The 18,277-nt window shown below is 38.6% G+C and overlaps 1 protein-coding gene across 5 annotated transcripts in view; it reads left to right on the top strand.

The window, feature by feature from the left end:
• The window catches only part of HERC2 (HECT and RLD domain containing E3 ubiquitin protein ligase 2), a 289,146-nt gene that overhangs the window by 120,694 nt on the left and 150,175 nt on the right, over nt 1–18,277 (top strand). For all 5 annotated transcript variants that reach the window (XR_003969350.1, XM_030317589.1, XM_030317587.1 and 2 more), the window contains 7 exons: nt 10,147–10,317; nt 10,706–10,809; nt 12,121–12,271; nt 14,414–14,628; nt 15,106–15,238; nt 15,338–15,465; nt 15,815–16,010. Coding sequence is in view for 4 of the 5 variants with exons in the window: in XM_030317589.1 (XP_030173449.1) it covers nt 10,147–10,317; nt 10,706–10,809; nt 12,121–12,271; nt 14,414–14,628; nt 15,106–15,238; nt 15,338–15,465; nt 15,815–16,010 (1,098 nt within the window). In the remaining variant the exon portion in view is untranslated. The remainder of the gene's footprint in view (nt 1–10,146; nt 10,318–10,705; nt 10,810–12,120; nt 12,272–14,413; nt 14,629–15,105; nt 15,239–15,337; nt 15,466–15,814; nt 16,011–18,277) is intronic.

Raw genomic sequence — 18,277 nt, 5'->3', positions numbered from 1 at the left:
CCCTGCAGGTCCTCACCACACCAGGGACTATCCAAAATGACCAAGCGGAAGAATTCCCCTCAGAAGAATCTCCAGGAAATAACAACAGCTAATGAGCTGATCAAAAAGGATTTAAATAATATAACAGAAAGTGAATTTAGAATAATAGTCATAAAATTAATCGCTGGGCTGGAAAACAGTATACAGGACAGCAGAGAATCTCTTGCTACAGAGATCAAGGGACTAAGGAGCAGTCACGAGGAGCTGAAAAACGCTTTAAATGAAATGCAAAACAAAATGCAAACCACCACGGCTCGGATGGAAGAGGCAGAGGAGAGAATAGGTGAACTAGAAGATAAAGTTATGGAAAAAGAGGAAGCTGAGAAAAAGAGAGATAAAAAAATCCAGGAGTATGAGGGGAAAATTAGAGAACTAAGTGATACACTAAAAAGAAATAATATATGCATAATTGGTATTCCAGAGGAGGAAGAGAGAGGGAAAGGTGCTGAAGGGGTACTTGAAGAAATAATAGCTGAGAACTTCCCTGAACTGGGGAAGGAAAAAGGCATTGAAATCCAAGAGGCACAGAGAACTCCCTTCAGACGTAACTTGAATCGATCTTCTGCACGACATATCATAGTGAAACTGGCAAAATACAAGGATAAAGAGAAAATTCTGAAAGCAGCAAGGGGTAAACGTGCCCTCACATATAAAGGGAGACCTATAAGACTCGTGACTGATCTCTCTTTTGAAACTTGGCAGGCCAGAAAGAATTGGCATGAGATTTTCAGGGTGCTAGACAGCAAAAATATGCAGCCGAGAATCCTTTATCCAGCAAGTCTGTCATTTAGAATAGAAGGAGAGATAAAGGTCTTCCCAAACAAACAAAAACTGAAGGAATTTGTCACCACTAAACCAGCCCTACAAGACATCCTAAGGGGGACCCTGTGAGACAAAGTACCAGAGACATCACTACAAGCATAAAACATACAGACATCACAATGACTCTAAACCCGTACCTTTCTATAATAACACTGAATGTAAACGGATTAAATGCGCCAACCAAAAGACATAGGGTATCAGAATGGATAAAAAAACAAGACCCATCTATTTGCTGTCTACAAGAGACTCATTTTAGACCTGAGGACACCTTTAGATTCAGAGTGAGGGGATGGAGAACTATCATGCTACTGGAAGCCAAAAGAAAGCTGGAGTAGCCATACTTATATCAGACAAACTAGACTTTAAATTAAAGGCTGTAACAAGAGATGAAGAAGGACATTATATAATAGTTACAGGGTCTATCCATCAGGAAGAGCTAACAATTATAAATGTCTATGCGCCGAATACCGGAGCCCCCAAGTATATAAAACAATTACTCATAAACAGAAGCAACCTTATTGATAAGAATGTAGTAATTGCAGGGGACTTTAACACCCCACTTACAGAAATGGATAGATCATCTAGACACACAGTCAATAAAGAAACAAGGGCCCTGAATGAGATATTGGATCAGATGGACTTGACAGATATATTTAGAACTCTGCATCCCAAAGCAACAGAATATACTTTCTTCTCGAGTGCACATGGAACATTCTCCAAGATAGATCATATACTGGGTCACAAAACAGCCCGTCATAAGTTTACAAGAATTGAAATTATACCATGCATACTTTCAGACCACAATGCTATGAAGCTTGAAATCAACCACAGGAAAAAGTCTGGAAAACCTCCAAAAGCGTGGAGGTTAAAGAACACCCTACTAACGAATGAGTGGGTCAACCAGGCAATTAGAGAAGAAATCAAAAAATATATGGAAACAAACGAAAATGAAAATACAACAATCCAAACGCTTTGGGACGCAGCGAAGGCAGTCCTGAGAGGAAAATACATTGCAATCCAGGCCTATCTCAAGAAACAAGAAAAATCCCAAATACAAAATCTAACAGCACACCTAAAGGAACTAGAAGCAGAACAGCAAAGGCAGCCTAAACCCAGCAGAAGAAGAGAAATAATAAAGATCAGAGCAGAAATAAACAATATAGAATCTAATAAAACTGTAGAGCAGATCAACGAAACCAAGAGTTGGTTTTTTGAAAAAATAAACAAAATTGACAAACCTCTAGCCAGGCTTCTCAAAAAGAAAGGGAGATGACCCAAATAGATAAAGTCATGAATGCAAATGGAATTAGTACAACCAATCCCTCAGAGATACAAACAATTATCAGGGAATACTATGAAAAATTATATGCCAACAAATTGGACAACCTGGAAGAAATGGACACATTCCTGAACACTCACACTCTTCCAAAACTCAATCAGGAGGAAATAGAAAGCTTGAACAGACCCATAACCAGCGAAGAAATTGAATCGGTTATCAAAAATCTCCCAACAAATAAGAGTCCAGGACCAGATGGCTTCCCAGGGGAGTTCTACCAGACATTTAAAGCAGAGATAATACCTATCCTTCTCAAGCTATTCCAAGAAATAGAAAGGGAAGGAAAACTTCCAGACTCATTCTATGAAGCCAGTATTACTTTGATTCCTAAACCAGACAGAGACCCAGTAAAAAAAGAGAACTACAGGCCAATATCCCTGATGAATATGGATGCAAAAATTCTCAATAAGATACTAGCAAATCGAATTCAACAGCATATAAAAAGAATTATTCACCATGATCAAGTGGGATTCATTCCTGGGATGCAGGGCTGGTTCAACATTCGCAAATCAATCAACGTGATACATCACATTAACAAAAAAAAAGAGAAGAACCATATGATCCTGTCAATCGATGCAGAAAAGGCCTTTGACAAAATCCAGCACCCTTTCTTAATAAAAACCCTTGAGAAAGTCGGGATAGAAGGAACATACTTAAAGATCATAAAAGCCATTTATGAAAAGCCCACAGCTAACATCATCCTCAACGGGGAAAAACTGAGAGCTTTTTCCCTGAGATCAGGAACACGACAGGGATGCCCACTCTCACCGCTGTTGTTTAACATAGTGCTGGAAGTTCTAGCATCAGCAATCAGACAACAAAAGGAAATCAAAGGCATCCAAATTGGCAAAGATGAAGTCAAGCTTTCGCTTTTTGCAGATGACATGGTATTATACATGGAAAATCCGATAGACTCCACCAAAAGTCTGCTAGAACTGATACATGAATTCAGCAAAGTTGCAGGATACAAAATCAATGTCCAGAAATCAGTTGCATTCTTATACACTAACAATGAAGCAACAGAGAGACAAATAAAGCAAATGATCCCATTCACAATTGCACCAAGAAGCATAAAATACCTAGGAATAAATCTAACCAAAGATGTAAAGGATCTGTATGCTGAAAACTATAGAAAGCTTATGAAGGTAATTGAAGAAGACTTAAAGAAATGGAAAGACATTCCCTGCTCATGGATTGGAAAAATAAATATTGTCAAAATGTCAATACTACCCAAAGCTATCTACACATTCAATGCAATCCCAATCAAAATTGCACCAGCATTCTTCTCGAAATTAGAACAAGCAATCCTAAAATTCATATGGAACCACAAAAGGCCCCGAATAGCCAAAGGAATTTTGAAGAAGAAGACCAAAGCAGGAGGCATCACAATCCCAGACTTTAGCCTCTACTACAAAGCTGTCATCATCAAGACAGCATGGTATTGGCACAAAAACAGACACACAGACCAATGGAATAGAATAGAAACCCCAGAACTAGACCCACAAACGTATGGCCAACTCATCTTTGACAAAGCAGGAAAGAACATCCAATGGAAAAAAGACAGCCTCTTTAACAAATGGTGCTGGGAGAACTGGACAGCAACATGCAGAAGGTTGAAACTAGACCACTTTCTCACACCATTTACAAAAATAAACTCAAAATGGATAAAGGACCTAAATGTGAGACAGGAAACCATCAAAACCTTAGAGGAGAAAGCAGGAAAAGACCTCTCTGACCTCAGCCGTAGCAATCTCTTACTCGACACATCCCCAAAGGCAAGGGAATTAAAAGCAAAAGTGAATTACTGGGACCTTATGAAGATAAAAAGCTTCTGCACAGCAAAGGAAACAACCAACAAAACTAAAAGGCAACCAACGGAATGGGAAAAGATATTTGCAAATGACATATCGGACAAAGGGCTAGTATCTAAAATCTATAAAGAGCTCACCAAACTCCACACCCGAAAAACAAATAACCCAGTGAAGAAATGGGCAGAAAACATGAATAGACACTTCCCTAAAGAAGACATCCAGATGGCCAACAGGCACATGAAAAGATGTTCAGCGTCGCTCCTTATCAGGGAAATACAAATCAAAACCACATTCAGGTATCACCTCACGCCAGTCAGAGTGGCCAAAATGAACAAATCAGGAGACTATAGATGCTGGAGAGGATGTGGAGAAACGGGAACCCTCTTGCACTGTTGGTGGGAATGCAAATTGGTGCAGCCGCTCTGGAAAGCAGTGTGGAGGTTCCTCAGAAAATTAAAAATAGACCTACCCTATGACCCAGCAATAGCACTGCTAGGAATTTATCCAAGGGATACAGGAGTACTGATGCATAGGGGCACTTGTACCCCAATGTTCATAGCAGCACTCTCAACAATAGCCAAATTATGGAAAGAGCCTAAATGTCCATCAACTGATGAATGGATAAAGAAATTGTGGTTTATATACACAATGGAATACTATGTGGCAATGAGAAAAAATGAAATATGGCCCTTTGTAGCAACGTGGATGGAACTGGAGAGTGTAATGCTAAGTGAAATAAGGCATACAGAGAAAGGCAGATACCATATGGTTTCACTCTTATGTGGATCCTGAGAAACTTAACAGGAACCCATGGGGGAGGGGAAGGAAAAAAAAAAAAAGAGGTTAGAGTGGGAGAGAGCCAAAGCATAAGAGACTGTTAAAAACTGAGAACAAACTGAGGGTTGATGGGGGTGGGAGGGAGGGGAGGGTGGGTGATGGGTATTGAGGAGGGCACCTTTTGGGATGAGCCCTGGGTGTTGTATGGAAACCAATTTGTCAATAAATTTCATAAAAAAAAAAAAAATAAAAAAAAAAAAAAAAGAAATGGAATGGTGGCAGGAACATCCTCAACACTGCTTCTTGTCTCCTGAAAGATACCTCTCTCTGGTCTTGTGTGGTTGCTGCTCCTCTACTTCTCTTTATCATTTTATCAGACAGGCTTGTGCTCCTTAATAGTTTGTTTAAATATTCTTATGTCTGTTTCTTTTTTTAAATTTTTTTTAAAATTTATTTTGAGAGAGAGCAAGAGTGAGGGAGGAGTAGAGAGAGAGGGAGACCAAGAATCCCAAGTAGGCTCTGTGCTGTCAGCACAGAGCCCCAAGAGGGGCTCAGTCTCATGAGTTGTGAGATCATGACCTGAGTCAAAACCAGGAGTTGTGTGCTTAACCAACTGTGCCACCCAGGTGCTCCTCTTATGTCTGTTTCTTGCTGGAATTAATTATGTCTATTTCTTGTTGGTTTGTAGGGTATGCTTTAGTACAGAATGCCAGGTTTCCATAGTGATTGTGCTGATTTTCATCTCCATAGAGTGTGAGAGTTCTCACCATTCCACCCCTGTGCCAAGAGGTCACGTGTCATTTTTTCCCTAGGCATTTTGTCCATAGGATCATTGTAGCAGCACTCTTGGGTGAAAGGAGTGTCCTTGGTCACTCTTCAGGAGTACCACTTTTGTCAAAATTAGTTGACTGTCTCTGCCTGTGTCTATTTCTCATCTTGAAGCTTCCCTTTGTGACTTCTGCACTTGTTAGCACCCTCTGGTGCATTGTTGAATACAAATGGTGATACTGGGCAGCCTTGTCTTGTTTAGGAGCAAAAGAAAAGCTTTCCAAATTTCACACATGAAATATGAGGTTTGTTAAGGGATTTCTTTGTAGAAACCTTTTTAAAAAAATTTTTTTTAAGTTTATTTATTTTTTGAGAGACAGAGAGACAGAGCATGAGCGGGGGAGGGGCAGAGAGAGGGGGAGTCACAGAATCTGAAACAGGCTCCAGGCTCTGACCTGGCAGCACAGAGCCCGACGTGGGGCTGGAACTCGTGAACCGTGAGATCATGACCTGAGCCAAAGTTGGACGCTTAACCGACTGAGCCACCCAGGCGCCCTCTTTGTAGAAGCCTTTACATATTAAGGAAGTTTCCTTCTATTCTGCTTTGCAATTAAGTTTTAATTAATCTCAGTGATCATATAATTTTTCTTTTTTCTATTAACGTGTTAATTATTGATTTTTCAAAAGTTAAATCAGCCTTCTGCATCTGGAATAAAACTATCTTGATCGTATTATATTGGTCATATTAATATGTGTTGCTGGTCTTGATGTGTTTTGCTTTTTTCCAACAATTTTGCATCTGTGCTTATGAATTGTAGTTTTCTTTTAATGCCCTATAAGTTGCTGATAATCACCCCTCCACTAACAAAGAGCCTGTAATTTAGGAACATGACAGCTTCCCATGCAATCTCTGTTAAATTTCTTTTTACAGTCTGTCAGCTGAGAATATTAGCTTGTTGGTAGAAACTATCTGAGGGATCCAGTAGTACATAAACATAACAAGACATTTAAAGTTTTAGTAAGACAGGCTGTGCTAGTCTCTTAGAGTTATTTAGAGAATGTTCTTTCCTCTTCTTTTTTTTTTCCTCCCCAGAAGGGTATGTATAAGATTGGTAGAATTTGCCAGATAATCATCTTGATCTGTAGTGTTGTGAACAGTTTTTTGTTTTTTTTTTTGGTTTTGGGGGTGGTAAGATAGAGTGGAAACCCAACTTTTTTTTTTTTTTTTAACTATGGTGAAGTATACATAACATAAAATGTGTCATTTTAACCATATTTGAGTTTTCCATTCTGTGGCGTTAAGTACATTCACGTTCTTGTCCAACCAACACCACCATCCAGTTTCAAAACCTTTCATCTCTCCTGAATTGAAACTCTGTACCCATTAAACATTAACTCTCCATTCTCCACTCCCTCTCACCCTTGACAACCACCATTCAACTTTCTGTTTCTGTGAATTTGACTACTCGAGGTAGGTCATGTAAGTGGAAGCGTACAGTATTTGTTCTTTGGTAATTGTCTTACTCTATTTAGCATATCTTCAGGGTTCATCCATGTTATAGCATGTGTCAGAATTTCCTTCCTTTTTAAGGCTGGATAATGTTTAATAATATTGCAAACAAAATGGTTTATCCAGTCATCTCTTGATATACACTTTGGTGGTTTCCACCTTTTGGCTGATGTGACTAACGCTGTCATGAACATGGGTGTGCAAATGTCTGTTTGAAGCCCTGCTTTCACTTCCTTTGGGTTAGAGGCTAAAAGTGGGATTGCTGAGTCATATGGTAATTCTGTGTTTAACTTCCCACCATAATGTTTTCCATAGTGGCTGTTCCATTTTACATTCCCATAGGCAGAGTACAAGGAAGGGCTCTATTTTTTCACATCCTTGCCAACACTTGTTTTTTTCTGTTTTATTGATAACAGCCATCCTAATGGGACAGAGTGGTATTATAATGTAGTTTTGATTTGGTTTTCCTTAATGGTTAGTGATAATGTATGTCTGTTCTTGTGCTTATTGGCCATTTGCATATCTTTGGAGAAGTGTCTATTCAAGTGTTCTTCCTATTTTTGAATCAGGTTTTGTTATTGTTGCTATTGTTGAATTGTAGGAATTTGTTATGTATTCTGGATGTATATGATTTAGTTATATTTTCTCCTTATGTGTGGATTGCCTTTTCATTTTGTTGGTAGTGTCCAGCGATGTTTAATTTTGATTAAGTCCAACTTAACCTAGTTTTTCTTTTGTTGCCTATGCTTTTGGTGTTCAAGAAATCATTGCCAAATTATATGTCATGAAGGATTCCTCCTGTTCTTTTCTAAGAGTTTGATATTTTATAGTTTTAGCTCTTCAAATCTTTGATCTGTTTTAAGTTTTGTATATGGTGTATAAGGTAAGGGTCCAACTTGATTTGTTTGCGATTGGATATTCAGTTTTCCTAGCACCACTTGTAGAAAAGATTGTCCTTCCCCTATTGAATGGTTGTGACACTCTGTCCAAAACATTTGACCATATATATGAGGATTTATTTCTGAGTTCTGTATTCTATTCCATTGATCCAGTTGTCTGTCTTTATGCTGGTGCTACTCTGGTCTTTATTATTTCTTTTCTTCTTTCTTAGGGTTTAATCTGATATTTTTCTAGCTTTTAGAGAAATGATGTTTGTTCATTGTGAAAACACTGATAAAAGTAGGAGAGAATAGGATAATGAACCTGGATTTACAAGTATTCACATTTCAGCTTCTCCTCCACTTAACTTAGTGATTGAATGATTGAATCATTTTAAAGCAGATCTCTTTAAGACATTTTGACACACATTACCTGTTAATGATTAGAACTTTTTTTGGTAATAAAACCTTAATATCATTATTCTGTCTAAGATTAATAGTGATTCCTTAATGTTACATGCAGTCTATGTTCCATTTTCCTGGATTATCTAAAAAGGTCTTTTTATTAGTGGTTATTTTGAATCAGCATCTAAATACGTTTTGCATGTTATAGTTGGTTGATATGCTTCCAGTCTCTTTTTCATTTAACAGTGTATCTCTAGGCCCTCCTCTTTGTCTCTGTGGTCATACTCTTTATTTGTCAAAGAAGCAGGGAATTTGTTCTGGAGAATTTCATATTTTCTGAATTTGGTTGATTGCCCTCTCTTTTAGTCTAATATCTCTCAGTTACACTTTCTCTAAACAGTTGGTTATATGTATAGGGGTGATGAGGTTTGGATGCAGATTTGGATTCAGTTTTTGATAGAGTGTGTCTGAGGTCATGCTGTGTGTTTCTTGTTTCATTGGCTCTGAGGCCTGTGATTCTGTGTGACACCCACCTTCAGTTCTGTTCAGATGGACCAGGGAGTTCATATACAGTCTGTCTTCTATAAAATCCCCTAGCAACCTTGCCTTCATTTGTTTGGGTAGTACAAAGTACAATTTGTACAGGTAAGGACATGATCCTAGCTTGACTCCCCTCTTCAATCACCTCCCTATATCATTTTCCAGTGATACTGAGTTAATGTCCTAGCACTTTGAAAGGTGACCAGTGAGGCATTCTTCCTTCATCTTCCCCTTCATTCCTCCCCTCCTCCTCTGTTTTTATTTTATTTATTTATTTTTTATTTACTTATTGTTTTTGAGAGAGAGTGAGCCTGGGAGGGGCAGAAGGAGATGGAGAGTGAGAATTTAAGCAGGCTTCATGCCCAGCACAGACCCTGACTCAGGGCTCAATCTCCTGATTGTGAGATCATGAGCTGAGCCGAAATCAAGAGTTGGACACTTAACTGACTGAGCCACCTCGGTGCCCCTTTTTAAAATTTTTGACTATCGTGAACTCTTAGAATTTTATTGATTTAATGTTTATTAACTTATTTACTTTTTTTCCCCCTACTATATATATTTAAAGGTATAAATGCCCTTAAACACATATTTAGCTCTAGAAGTGTGGATCTGTGGTATTTTCATTATCATTCATTGTATTTTTTCTATAGACATTTTTTCTGGGAAGTCAAATATGAATTTTTATTTTATTTTTGTTACCTATTTGTAATTTAACTGCATTGTAGTCAGTGCATATGCTCTGTAACTTTATTTCTTTGAAATTTTTGGGATTTGCTTTATTGCCTTATACATAATCAGATTTGCTATTCATGCTGCTCATGTGATATTGTTTTTGTTTTGTTTTATAATCATTGCATGTTCTTTGTGCATTTATTTATTTTTTAATGTTTTTATTTATTTTTGAGACAGAGAGAGACAGAGCATGAGCAGGGGAGGGGCAGAGAGAGAGGGAGACACAGAATCTGAAGCAGGCTGCAGGCTCTGTGCTGTCAGCCCAGAGCCCGACGCGGGGGTCGAACTCACAGACTGTGAGATCATGACCTGAGCTGAAGTCGGACGCTCAACCAACTGTGCCAGCCAGCCGCCCCAAATCATTGCATATTCTTAGTGAATTTTTGTTTGTGGTATTAGTTACAGCAAGAGATATGTTAATCTCCTATTGGATTTGTCTATTTCCCTTTATAGTTTTTTTGCATGATTTGTTCTATTGCTTTATCTCTTGATCTATTGATTGATTGATTTTGGTTTCTGTATATGCAGAATCATTTTTTACAGGTCAGAACTGTAGAAATAATGAGGAGGTGACACAGATACGCAAAGCTGATTTGGAGAACCACAATAAAGATGGAGGCTCCTGGACTGTGATTGATGGGAAAGTATATGATATAAAGGACTTCCAGACACAGTCATTAACAGGAAATAGTATTCTTGGTAAGGCCTCACTTTCTACTTCATGGTTAAAAGTTACAGCATGTGCCATTTTGAGCAGAGTATTTGGCTTTTAAGCGATCAGTTGAGTATATTGCTCCACCCCCCACGTTTTAATCTACTGGTGACTTTGGTGTGCGGCCTATCAGCGAATTCAAACAGGTTTGAAGAATTCCTTATCATTTTGTATTTGTTCCAACACCTGTTGAAACTTGTTTCAAATCCTGAGTTGGCGCAGGCAGCTCTGGGAGGGGATGAAAGATCATTATTATACTTTGGTAACCCTCACACTGGAGTCACCTGCCTGATCTGTTTCCTACTTGACATTTCTACTATTGGTGTGTAAGCAAATTGTATTGAAATAATGTTGCTTTTGTTTTTTTTGTTTTAGCTCAGTTTGCAGGGGAAGACCCAGTGGTAGCTTTGGAAGCTGCTTTGCAGTTTGAAGACACCCGGGAATCAATGCATGCCTTCTGTGTTGGCCAGTATCTGGAGGTGAGGCTGTGTGCGTGGGCATCATGGTGAACGTCAGGGGAGACCTCCTCTGTATATTTGTGATAGGTGGTTTTTACCTTGAAGTATTATTGATAATGGGGCCTTTCGGTGGAGGTGCGTGTCATTAAGTGATACATATGAAGATCCTTTAGAAGTTTTTTCATAAATGAATTTATTTACACTTATTCGTGTTAAGATTTATGAAGTATTGGTCTTGAAAAATTATTGTAAAAGTTGTTAATTTGTAACACATGTAGACACTTTTCCACACACAAAAAGGGGTTAACCTTTGGCCTTTACAGTTTTATTGTAAGCTTATGTAGAAATTTGAAGTGGCTTACTATCTTGAGATATATATTTTTGGGGGAAGAATTATCTAGTAGCATAATTCTTTAGAATAGAAGTATGTCCTACCTATGCATGAGCTTTGGAGTTTATATGTTGGGATTGGTTTTCCAGGTATAGATCCATAAGTAATAAAATTTATTAAATGCCACATAGGTAAGACTTAAAGCATTGCATAGGGAGAGATTGACTTTGCTTGTAAATTATCTAATAAGACTGGCAAAGTTTTTTTTCATTTGATCTCTTTTCTAACTGGTTTCTTTTTGTTAACATAAATTTATACCTCCACATATTGTGGTCCTAGTTCACTACTCACAGCAGTCCTTTCATATTTTTGGGTTTTTGGGGGTGTTATTTATGCATGTAACAATTCAGTATATTTTCTGAAGTATACAGTCAATCTGTAAACTTCTATTTGATTCTTTAAGGAATTATCTAGTTTACCTGTTGTTTTTTAAATTTTTTAAAAAGTTTATTGTGTGTGTGTGTGTGTGTGTGTGTGAGAGAGAGAGAGAGAGAGAGAGAGAGAGGAAGGGGGAGAGAGAGAAACAAGGGAGGAACAGAGAGAAAGGGAGAGAGAGGATCCCAAACAGGCTCTGCACTGTCTGTGCAGAGACCCAGGTAGGGCTCGAACTCACAAACCGCGAGATCTTGACCCAAGCCGAATCAAGAGTTGGACACTCAACTGATTGAGCTACCCAAGAGCCCCTCTAGTTTACCTGTTTATCTGAGCTTTGGTTTTACCACAGTAGATCTGTGTGTTTACCGTTTGCTTTGTAGGGTGTGCCTACAGCACACAGCATGTATAGCAGCATAATAGGATGTAGGAAAAGGGTATCCAGAGCATCTGCTTCTCTTCCTCATGGAACTTTGTCTTGTTTAGGGACATAAGCTGTTGCTCTTTTGGTTTTTATGTTTCAATTAACCCTGTTTTCTCAGACTGATGATGAAATTTATCTTTCCAAGCCTGACCAAGAAGTTGTTACCATACCAGATCTGGGAAGTCTCTCTTCACCTCTGATAGACACAGAAAGGAATCTGGGCCTACTTCTCGGATTACATGCTTCCTATTTAGCTATGAGCACACCACTGTCTCCGGTTGAGATCGAATGTGCCAGTAAGAAAAATTTGCTTTCTGCTAACAGATTAGAAGGTTATTTTAGCTGAGTCTTACGTGCTATTTAGAATAGGAGAAGAATCAACACAGTTGTTGGTGAGTAAAAATAAGGATCGTGGGACTATGACACTAAACCAATGAAATAGAAATAGTTGTGAATGGCTTTCATTTGCTCTCATGACCTGTGGCAGCAGAGGAAGCTAACAGGTGCATGGAAATATCAGTCCTATGCGTGCTCTCACTTTTGCTTCCTGTAACGGATGGGTTCAACTTGGCTGTCGTCTCCATGTGACATGGATTGGGTGTTCCTATTGGGGATAATATTCTTTTTGAGGATTGTGTTTTTACTAGACCCAAATATCTTTTGGGATTGCGACCTTTTTAATGACCTAAAGTAATAAAATTTCACTATATTCCATAAGATGGATTTAAAGTTTTGTTTACATATTCCTACATTTCTCTGTCTGCCAACCATCCAGCAAGCATTTACTGAGTAAATACTCAGTATGAGTTACCATGCTAGGTGCTCAATGCATTAAGTGTGCATTAGACACTTTTCTGCTTTTAGGTGCTTTTGTGTGATGATGAGCCAGACATTATAATAGAGCAGTACACAGGGTAGAAGAGCATGAAATGGAGACATTTGTAATTTGTTCTGATGGGGAAGAAACCCCATCAGAGGTGAAGGAGTAAGGACATTGGAGTCCCAGAAAAGTGAGTGTGTGAATCTTCTGGGCAGAAATACAGGTGTGTGAGGAGCATTTGTTAAGAAAAATAGGGCTTCCTATTGCTTGTGTATGTGTACTGTCAGGAAAGAATGCTAGTGGGCAAGGATGGTCAATGTACTTGGTCAGCCCAGCCTTCCGGAACAAGCCTTTGGTGTGCATGCTGGGCATTTTGCTGCCTGCAGAGCCTCTCAGGGGGCTGGACTCATCCTTTCCCTCAAATATTTGTAGTATGGGGAAGATACATTTCTTCTAAATCAGCAAAGAGGGTGGGAAATGAGAAGAGTCAGAGTAGAATTGATCAGAAAGTACTATGGGCCCTGGTAGGTGAGGCCTAAGCCATCAGAAACCACCTTTAGAGCAGTATCTTTGAGAGATTAGAGGGAGTTCTAAATGTAGAGACCTAGGGAAGGTCATGATCATATTTGTGTTTTAGAATTAATGTAGCACTTAGGAGAATGCTCCTGGATCTTCTAAAATCTAAATTTTCAGTAAAAGAACATGGAGTACATCCCAGATTTGATTGCTTGGGTTTTGGAGGACTATTTTGATAACAGAAGTCATTGAAAAAAATTTGTAGTAATGAACAAACTGATTCTTCATTTTTTTTGGTGAATCTCACTCCAGTTATCTTAGCAATTAGAATGAGCATCCACATTGGCACTGATGCATATTCTTGTGTGTCTAGCCATGCCTCACGCAGGTCTCCTTTGTGAGACACACGTAGTCTACTGGGTCTCCAGTCTCCAAGGATCTGTCTCTTACTAAGGTCCCATGTTATATGATTAGTAGTCTCTCATTTTTATTATTAGATTAATGCTCTAGGGAAATATGTCCTGCCCTGAGCATGTTTTTTCTTTGTAGTCCCCTTCTCATGTGCTGCTTTCCTACCTGGATGCTCAGTGTTTTTATCTTTATCCAGATCTCCGCTCAGTTGTCACTTCCACAGAAAATCCTTTACCGACTCTTGCAGTAGTGGAGGTCTATACTCTTGTACCAACTGTAGTACTTTGTAGCATACAGTTATCCTAATTGAAATTGAGTGATTGCTTGTGTAAGTGTTGCCTCCATGCTGCTCTCCCTAGTAAAATGCAATGCCCCAGTGTTCCCACAGTATCAGTAGAATCAGTCAGCTCCATGTTTTACTGGGTATCTAGAAAAGTTGTACTGGAACTATTATACTGAGTTCTGATACCATGCTTAAGATGTAGTGAATAGCCAGAAGTGTTAACCTATTTTCATGCAGACATAGGAATTATAAGCCAGTCTATATAAATGTTAGATGTGACTCTTTAATATGAATGATGCTGAAATTTTCCTCTTAAATCAAATATTCACTTCTTATCTTTTATATCAATGTTTATTTCTGAATAGTACACTCAAGTTTCTCTTTAATGTTTGCATATGCACTTTCTAGAGTGGCTTCAGTCATCCATCTTCTCTGGAGGCCTACAGACCAGCCAGATCCACTATAGCTACAATGAGGAGAAAGACGAGGACCATTGTAGCTCTCCTGGAGGCACTCCTGCTAGCAAGTCCCGACTCTGCTCCCACAGACGGGCCTTAGGAGACCATTCCCAGGCATTCCTGCAAGCCATTGCTGACAATAACATACAAGATCACAATGTGAAGGTGAGCGAGGCCTTCCCACACTTAGTATCCTTGGTTTACCGTAAAACTTTGATATGTGAACACTTTCATGTTCTCTGATTTGCTTAGCACAGACTTTAGTTACATATTATTTGTAGGGATGGTTTTGAGGTAAGAGGCTGGTTCAGTTCTTCTGGGTGCCTGACTCTTGACTTCAGGTCAGGTCATGATCTCAAGGTCATGAGATAGAGCCCTGTGTTAGGCTGTGCACTGGGCATGAAGCCCGCTTAAGGTTCTCTCTCTCCCTTTGCTTCCTCCCCTGTGTGCATGCGCGCTGTCTTTAAAAAAAAAAAAAAAAGAAAAGAAAAAGAAAAAAAAGGCTGATTCAATTCAATATGTCAGTGATGTTTTAGAAGCATTGCTGATTGCAAGTACATTAGAAATTGTGGCATGTAGTTTGGAATTTATGAGGGCGTGTTAGGTGGGTCTGAAGTTACCCTCCAGCTGTTTCTGTTACAGGACTTTCTGTGTCAAATAGAAAGGTACTGTAGGCAGTGCCATTTGACCACACCAATCACTTTTCCTCCTGAGCACCCTGTGGAAGAGGTTGGCCGCTTACTATTATGTTGCCTTTTAAAGCATGAAGATTTAGGTATGAATCTTGACATTTTAGCTATACTATACATTTTTCAACTGACATGCAATGTGCATTCATTCTTACGCTGCCCCTTTTTAAAAATGTCTTTTACAGGTCACGTGGCATTATCTTTAGTTCACGCAGGAACCCTTGGTATTGAGCAAGTAAAGCACAGAACATTGCCTAAATCAGTAGTGGATGTTTGTAGAGTTGTTTACCAAGCAAAATGCTCACTCATTAAGGTAAATACATTTTTATTCTTTTTTTTTTTGTGCTTTGCAGATAGTTGGTAAAATATTTGTTAAGTTGTCTTTTCTTTTTTTTTTTTTTTTTTTTTTTAAATTTTTTTTTTTTTTTTCAACGTTTATTTATTTTTGGGACAGAGAGAGACAGAGCATGAACGGGGGAGGGGCAGAGAGAGAGGGAGACACAGAATCGGAAACAGGCTCCAGGCTCCGAGCCGTCAGCCCAGAGCCTGACGCGGGGCTCGAACTCCCGGACCGCGAGATCGTGACCTGGCTGAAGTCGGACGCCTAACCGACTGCGCCACCCAGGCGCCCCTAAGTTGTCTTTTCTTATTTAACTTTGTAGACGCATCAAGAACAGGGTCGTTCTTACAAGGAAGTCTGCGCTCCAGTCATTGAACGTTTGAGATTCCTCTTTAATGAACTAAGACCTGCAGTTTGTAATGATCTCTCTATAATGTCCAAGTTTAAACTGTTAAGTTCTTTGCCCCGTTGGAGGAGGATAGTTCAGAAGATAATTCGAGAACGAAGGAAAAAGAGAGGTAAAAGATGGGAAGATACTGTCAAAGTGTGTGCTTTTCCCCAGTATATTTGAGTCTGTGATTTGAGTGAAGCTGTTTGCTACTGCTTAGTACATGTGGATTTCCACAACTGCCATGATATTTTATGTGTATTTATGATTAAATAGACAAATCCTGCTTATTTTTCCTAGACATCAGATAATGATACAACTTTGCTATTGAGTATGTTATGATTTGGTAATTACTAAATTGATGCTGTACAAGGTAAATACTATAAACTTTATTAAATTGATGGGGAAGAGGAAGTTTTTTTTTGTTTTTTTTTTTAATCGTCCTGGTAAATGAGATATATGAGAATGTTTATTCTTTTAGTTAATCTTGCCATTATTGTAAGGAAATGTTTTCCTTTGGAAATATTGAGTATTCTGATACATGGAGAATTGTTATAAAAGGAACTAAAAGAATTACTAATATTTTCAGGAAGCAACTGTTTAGGGATGTGGAGAATTTTTATATTAAATGAGCAAAATTTGAGTACAAGTACATGAATTTGGAATTTGGTTAATTATGATTATAAAAATTTTTATATTAAATGAGCAAAATTTGAGTACAAGTACATGAATTTGGAATTTGGTTAATTATGATTATAAAAGCGTTTTGCAGAAATTTCTGATTATATTCTTATGAATTATACCAATTTATTCACAGATAAGCTTGTTAAACTATTATTTACTGAGTTTTTGATGGACATTATGAACAATGATGTCATAAAAGACTAACTTTGTGTTAGAAGCCATCCTGAATTGATTGTTCTTGAGAAAACTCTTAACCACAACAATTTGCCTGAATCCTAGAGATACTCTGAATCAGGAAATCGTGGTAGGAATGCTTCTGAGATCCCTTTAACCTAGGTAGTGAGGAAATTCATAGTAGAGGCACAGGCCTGGGAGACCACCATCTCAGCTTGAGGAACAATGATGCCCTCACCACCTGGCCATCGCCTCCATGGATTCTGAGGCCATGTTGTCACCTCTTAAAGTTTCTTGTTGTGGGTTTAAATATTTAGTTGTGTAAGTTTGAAGCTGTTTTTGTTTTTATTTTAAGAAAATCAAATAACTTATAAATGATTATTACTGGTGCTGTGTTAGGCTCACCAAAAGCACCCTTAAATTTGATGATTCACTGGACTCAGAAGAGCTGTTATACTCACAGTTACAGTTTATTACTGTGAAAGGATACAGATTAAAATCAGCAAAAGGAAAGGCACATTGAGGGAAATCCAAAGAAAACTAGGCCTAAGCTTCCAGTTCCCTCCCAGTGGAGCTGCATAGGGCCGTGCTTAGTTCTCTCAGCAGTGATGTGTGACAGCATGTGTGAAGGGCTGTCAGCAAGGATGCTCATCTGAGCCTTGGCATCCAAGATTATTATTGTGGGTCAGTCACATAGACATATGGGGCCTGCATGGTTACTCTTAGTTATTTAGACTCTAGCTTCCACAGTAGAAACAGGTGATAACTGTAAGTCACATTCTTAGCATAAACTGTGTGTTCAAACTGGAAAACATGGCCTTAGACCTCAGGCATACAGAAACAATTTTCTCAGGCAGAACATGTCAAGGACTTTGGATCTCAGTTCACAGGGGATGGCCAAGTGCTGAAAGGACAGTGTTTCTTGGGAATTTGCAGAGTTTGGGCAACCCAGACCTGCTGTGTTAGTGTTTACTGCTCATGTGTATTATTAATTATATTCCTTATTATATTACTTGCTGAGAAGAAATAAACTAAAAGTCTTGAAAGGGAGCAAAAATATGAAAGCAACACCACATATCATATTGAAAATTCGATAGAAATTTCCCAAATTAAAGAGACTAACATAGTAAAAGGTATCCAGTTAATTCAGTTCAGTTGCATAGTGGTGACAGATTCATTGCATTGGTCCAGAGTGGGCAAGCTGGGGACAAATGCAGGTTGCTGCTTGCTGTATGTTGCCCATGAGCTAAGATTGGGTTTTGAATTTTAAAGTTACTTTTTAAAAAACCAAAAGAAGAATAATATGTTTGACACATGGAAATTATATGAAGTTTAAATTCAGGCATCTGTAAATAAAGTTAGCTGCTTTTCAGCTTGCAACAGCAGAATCCAGTATTTGCAATAGACTGGCCTGCAAAGACTAAAATATTCACCATCTATCTGGCCCTTTAAGAAAAAGTTTGTTGACTGCTGGGCTTCTCTTTCTGTATGACCATCATAGCACCTTCTCCATCTTTCTATACATGATGTGGAGTAGCA

Source organism: Lynx canadensis, chromosome B3 (assembly GCF_007474595.2).
Source record: "Lynx canadensis isolate LIC74 chromosome B3, mLynCan4.pri.v2, whole genome shotgun sequence".
NCBI lineage: Eukaryota > Metazoa > Chordata > Mammalia > Carnivora > Felidae > Lynx > Lynx canadensis.
Note: the sequence above shows the minus strand (reverse complement) of the source record. Positions and strands in the feature narration are given on the sequence as shown.